The following is a 6,110-nucleotide window of genomic DNA, read 5'->3' as shown; positions in this document are numbered from 1 at the left end:
AACAACAACAACAACATCTGAAAGTTGGACGATGAATAAGGACAACCGAAGAAGCAACACCTTTGAACTGTGTTGCTGGCAAAGAGTACTGAACATCCCACAGACTTTCCAAAGAACCAAGTGTCTTGGAGAACTACAGCCAGGTTGCTCCTTAGAGGCAAGAATGGTGGAACATCATCTCACATAGTTTGGGCATGTTGTTAAGAGGGACCAATCTTTGGAAAAAGACATCATAATGGGAAGGGCAGAAGGTCAGCAAAGGAGAGGAGGATGTTTAACGAGACCGATGGACTGACACAATGACTGTACCAATAGGCCGGAGCGTGCTGAGACCATGAGGATGGTCCAGGGATGAATGGCCAAGGTTACTCCCAGGACTGCTGTCAGTTATAGCTGGCTCAACTGCACCTAACAACAACTTTATTTAAAATTACTCCTTTCAACTGGAAAAGATGTACCACTTCCACAAATTCCTTATTTTTATTTGTGAGACTGAGTCTAAACATTGTAGCTCTGAAGAACAAAAGTCTAAAAAAATACAGACTCTTTGGACGTTTCCAGAGTAGTAGATACACGTGGCAACATGTCTAAAAGGTAGCTGAAGTACAGGAAAGAATGACACTTACTCCTTTTTTCCTTTTTCTTAAATTTTCCCTTTTTTTTCCCATGGTCCTTCTCATCATCAGACACAACATCAGCAGGTTCATGGAGGCTGTCGTGAGGAGGTGAGGGCTCCCCAGTGCGGTACAATCCAGGAAACTTAGTGGGGCTGATCTCTTCAGAGCTGGGGGTCCTGGTAAGACCACTGCCATGCTCCCCCCGGCGGTGCTCACTGGGGCTGCTTGTGGGGGGCAGGAAGCATTCGGTCATCCTGACTCCCTGCCAAGAGGAGAGGCTATCTTCTGTTACCTATCCATCACATCTGCAAAGAAAGAAAGATGCCATCAATCCAACTAACACCAACCAAGGTACTGCAGATACACAACCGAAATTTAACCTTGAATGCACAAATTAAAAAATACTTTTCTTCCCATTCCTTTTCCATCAATTATCCTCCATGCACCATTCCTTTTCCATCAATTACGCTCCATGCAATCACTAAACATATTTTAGTTCTCAAAAAATTAAAAGAACTGGCTCCTTTAAGTATTAGCAAAAATAATGAGATGGACTGATTGATTGAGTGACTGGGGTAATGTGGTTAGGTGCGTCAGAGATAGTAAGATTGGCACAGGATAGAGCAGGATTTAGGGCTATTATACTTAGGGTCACTATGAGTCGCAGGCAATTTGACGGCACACAACAACCCAAACTAGAAATCAGAGTTACAAGCTCTCAGAGCAGAATATAAAGTTCTTTACAAAAAACCCTTCACTGCTGTACAGGGCTTCATTTCCACTGTTCCAAATGTAAAGTCTTGCTATTTCAAACAGTGATGCCTGTGAAGAATAAATTACAAAGACAATATATAACGACATACGAATCACAATCATTAATAATACAGTAACTACGATTTACAAAACTAGAGATCATTTACAGTTGTTCTGTTATGCAGAGTTACAATCTCCCATGTTGTACGTAACTTTCCCCCCTCTTTTGTTTGAAATATTTATTTTGGCTTACACACAAAATTCATATACATCATGTTTCACACTTTCCTTCATTTACATTGTGTTTTGTTTTTTTAAAAAATTTCTATTTATTTATAGAATTAGTTTCATTTGTATGATATTCTATTCATCTATATTTTAGGTAATTTCCTCGCCCCCCTTCAATCATCTTTTTTTTTATTATTCCTTGAAGGTCTGTTTTAATTGTCCCATTGCCACAGGGCATGTTGTACGTATCTTATGCTGCAGCTATGTCAGAAGAAAACAGGAGCCTTCACTTTGCTCAATCGTACAACCAAAACAGTTTTATAATATTACAAAAGGACAAACATAAAAATTCCAAGACTTGTTTTCATTTTTTCCCTTTAGAATAAAAATATACAATAAAAATACTGTGCTTAAAATTAACATGGCTTCCTCGAGATACCATTTGACTCAGCAATTCCACTACTGGGAATATACCCAAAAGAGACCATAACTGCCACCCAAGAAGATATATGCACACCCATGTTTATCACAGCTTTGTTCACAATAGCAAGGAGTTGAAAACAACCTAAGTACCCATCAACAAATGAATGGATAGAGAAGCTGTGGTATATTCACACAACGGAATACTACGCTGCACTGAGAAATAAGGAACTCATGCAATATTATTCAAAATGGGTGACCATGGAGGACACTGTGCTGAGTGAAGTATCTCAGTCACAAAAGGACAAATACTGCATAGTGCCACTGTTGTAAAACAGGACTGACCTCGGGGTTGGGGGGGAGACTGAGAAAGATGGGATAAATAATGTATACTGCATTGAAACAGGTAAGGGAGAAAACTATTTAAAAGGGATGTGATTAGGTATTTTTGTCATGACAGGAGTCCAGAACGAAAGCTGCATAGTGGAGTAGACCTGAGGGGAGGGGCTGTAAAACAATGAAGGAATTTTACATTTAGTTTTCAAAGAGGAGAGTGTACTGGGGGAGGGGTAGGCAGGGAGAAAAGTGCAACAATGAATGAATGAATAAAGAAAAAAATTTTAAAAAATTAACATGGCTTAGTCCAGTCCTTCACCATTAGGTTGATCTTAATTTAAAATACTACTGGATCCATTTATTTCTCTTGCCACTAACTTTAGGATTATTTTCCCATTTTTAAACTTTTTAAAACTTTTTTCCATTTTAAAAACTTTTTTTTGTTGGACATTTTTTATATTCATTGTTGCACAATTCACCCTCTCTCCCTTCCCTGGTCCACTTTGCAATACACCTCTTATTCCAGATTGTTGTCATACATATAATACCTAATAATATATTTCTCTAAGAGTCCTTTATATTTCCAGAGCTATTTATATTTATATATCTGTTCCAATGCAGTGTTCATTATCTACCCACACAGTATTTGTCCTTTTGTGACTGTTATATTTCACTCAACATAATGTCTTCCAGCCTCCACCATGTTGTGTAATATGTTACGAGTTCATTGTTTTTCAATGCTGTACAATATTCCATTTGTGAATGTACCAGTTTTCCTATCCATTTGTTTACTGATGAGCACTTGGGTTGCTTCCACCTCTTTGCTATTGTGAATAACACAGTAATAAACATGGGTTGTGCATAAATCTATTTGAGTTATGGCTCTGGTTTCTTTAGGGTATATTCCCAGTAGTGGAATTACTGGGTCAAACAGTATTTCTGTTTCCAACTCTTTGAGAAAGCACCAGACTGCCTTCCATAGTGATTGTACCATTTTACATTCCCACCAGCAGTGAATAAGAGTTCCAATGTCTCTACAACCTCACCGGTATTTGATGTTTGCTATGAGAGGATATCTCATAGTTGTGTGATTTGCATCTCTAAGCATTTCCAATATTTCTTCATGTGTTTTTTTCTGCCATCAGAATGTTTTGTTCCCATTCATCTATTTTACTGTCTTCTGCTAGTAGTATTTCCCACCTGTGTTTTACAACAATTTGCATTTCAAACAAGTTAATAAAAGCAATGAACTAAATTTTAAAAAGCAACAGCTATAAATGACAAGATTGAAAAGTCTGACAATAAACAGTAGAAAAATATTCCAAAATGTGCTAAGGGTCTCTTTTCCTTAAAAAACAAAGAGTTAACAAATCAATAAAAAACATCAACAACCCAAAAGAGAAGTGAATGGAGGATGCAAATAAGCAATTAACAGAAAAATAAGTAATGTACACATAAAATCAATTTCAATCATGACTTCAAAATGTAAAGTAAAACAATGAGTTACCACAACTCTAGTAAGTGATTACAAAAGGACAAGAGACTTATCTGCTGTTGACAGACAGGAGGAAACAGGGCCTCAGGAATATTTATGAGTGACAGAAGTATAAGCTAGCAAATCTTTTCTGAAAAGCAACTTGATAAAAATCTGACAAAATTTTTAATGTTTTCTAAGGATTCTGAGGCTCCGTCTAACATACTTTGGACATGTTGTGAGGAGAGACCGGTCCTTGGAGAAGGACATCATGCTTGGGAGGGTGGAGGGACAGCGCAAGAAGGGAAGGCCCTCTATGAGGTGGATTGATTCAGTGACTGGGATAATCGGGATGGGAGTGTCAGAGACAGTGCGACTGGCACAGGACAGAGCAGAGTTTAGGGCTGCTGTACATAGGGTCGCTATGAGTCGCAAGTGACTCCACGGCACATAACAACAACAACATTGTTCCAGGAGTTTCTCTAAATTCTAACACCTCTCCTAACAGAACAATACAACTCACATGTACTTTATTAAGGATTTATAGATGCATGCATGATTATAGTCACCACAGCATTTCAAAAGCAGAATAATCTAAATAGCTATCAGTGGAAGAGCTGATAAACTAGTTAATCCAATTATATAAATATAAGGACACCTTTCTAATTTGTCCATTGCCTCTAAGTTTTCATATTTGTTTGAGTATAGATTTTCATAATACTCTAGTGTTTGCTTTTTTCTTTTAAACTTGTGATGTTGCCTGATTCATCTCTTATTCGGATTATTTGTATCTTTCTTTTCTTCTGTGAATTTCGCTAATGGCGTGTCGATTTTATTAACCTTTTCAAAGAACCAAGTGCTAGTTTTGTTGATAGTTTCAATAGTTTTTCGATTTTCTATTTCATGTATTTCTGCTCTAATTTTTATACTGTCAGGTTTTTTAGAAGATGTAGGGTTTTCTTGCTGTTCTTTTTCAATTTGCTGGAGATGTTGGATTAGAGAGTCAATAGTCAGTTTTCCCTGCCTTTTAATATGTTTGCTTATTGCTATAAATTGACCTCTGATTACTGCTTTAGCTGTTTTTCAGAGGTTTTGGTAAGTGGTGTTTTCACTGTCATTTATTTCAAAAACTTTTTCTTTCATTTCTATTTCTTCTAGTACCCAGTCATGTTCAAGCAAGGTGTTGTTTAGCTTCCAAATGTATGGTTTTTCCTCCTTTATCTTCTTATTATTAATTTCTAATTTTGTAGCATTATGGTCTGAAAAGATGCACTGTATTAGTTCTATATTTTATAAGTTATTGATTCTTTTTTTTTATTATATTTTGTGTGTGTACCGTTAAATCTGGTCTGACTGGTACAGGAGGAGATTGCCCCTCCTTCTCCAGCAGAGCATCTGGTGAATTTGAACCGTGTGCCTTCGAGATTTCAGTGCAGCTTCTTGCCACTAGGCCACCAGAGCTCCCTGAATGTGATCTATTCTAGAGACTCTTCCATGCACATTGGAGAAGAAGGTATACTGTGTTTTTTGGGGGTGCATTAGCCTATAAATATCTATGATGTCAAGTTGGTTTATTGTATGGTTTAACTCTTCAGTATCTTTGTTGAGTTTTTTTCTGGTAGCTCTGTCTTTTCTTGAGAGGGGTGTATTGAAGTCTCCAAGTACAATAGTAGTGTTCTCTATTTCCTTTTTCAGTTTTGTTAATCTTTGTTTTATGTATTTTGCACGTATTCATTTGGTGCATAGATATTATGTAGTGCCCTTCCTTGTCCTTTATGATGGTTTTTACATTAACATTTATCTCATCAGAGATTAATATAGCTACTTCTACACTTTTTTCATTATTTTTCATTTCAATGAACATCTACAGAGATTTTGGAATTCCATTCATTCACTGTTGCACCCCTCTCCACGCCGTCCCTACCCCCATCCCCCATTTGCTCCTCTCCTTCAAACGCAAAAGAAAAATTCCCTCATTGGTATGCAATCCCCCACACACATCCGCCAACCCCCAAATATAATAAACTCTGCAACCCTCATTCCGTACTCTTACGATAAACATAACGCCCTAAAATATAAAATATTCTCTCCCCCAAAGACGTCAATGCGGTAAACATATTTCATCCAGTTTTTCTCGGTCTTATCCCCATCCCGATGTCAGCCTCATTCTACAACAGTGGCACCATATAAGATTTGTCCCTTTGTGACTGAGATACCTCACTCAGCATAATGTCCTCCAGGGTCACCCATTCTGAATAATATTGCATGAGTTCCTTGTTTTT

The 6,110-nt window shown here is 37.4% G+C and overlaps 1 protein-coding gene across 1 annotated transcript in view; it reads right to left on the bottom strand.

Moving 5' to 3' along the window:
* Positions 1-6,110, bottom strand: part of RALBP1 (ralA binding protein 1) — a 122,116-nt gene that overhangs the window by 55,220 nt on the left and 60,786 nt on the right. Inside the window, exon 2 of the mRNA XM_006891433.1 lies at positions 627-922. Within this exon, the coding sequence (XP_006891495.1) occupies positions 627-870 (244 nt within the window). The 5' untranslated portion in view covers positions 871-922. The remainder of the gene's footprint in view (positions 1-626; positions 923-6,110) is intronic.

The sequence above is a fragment of the Elephantulus edwardii genome, unplaced genomic scaffold (assembly GCF_000299155.1).
Source record: "Elephantulus edwardii isolate Elephantulus edwardi_28Jun2011 unplaced genomic scaffold, EleEdw1.0 scaffold00097, whole genome shotgun sequence".
In the NCBI taxonomy this organism is placed as follows: domain Eukaryota; kingdom Metazoa; phylum Chordata; class Mammalia; order Macroscelidea; family Macroscelididae; genus Elephantulus; species Elephantulus edwardii.
This window is presented reverse-complemented; position numbering and strand designations above follow the sequence as displayed.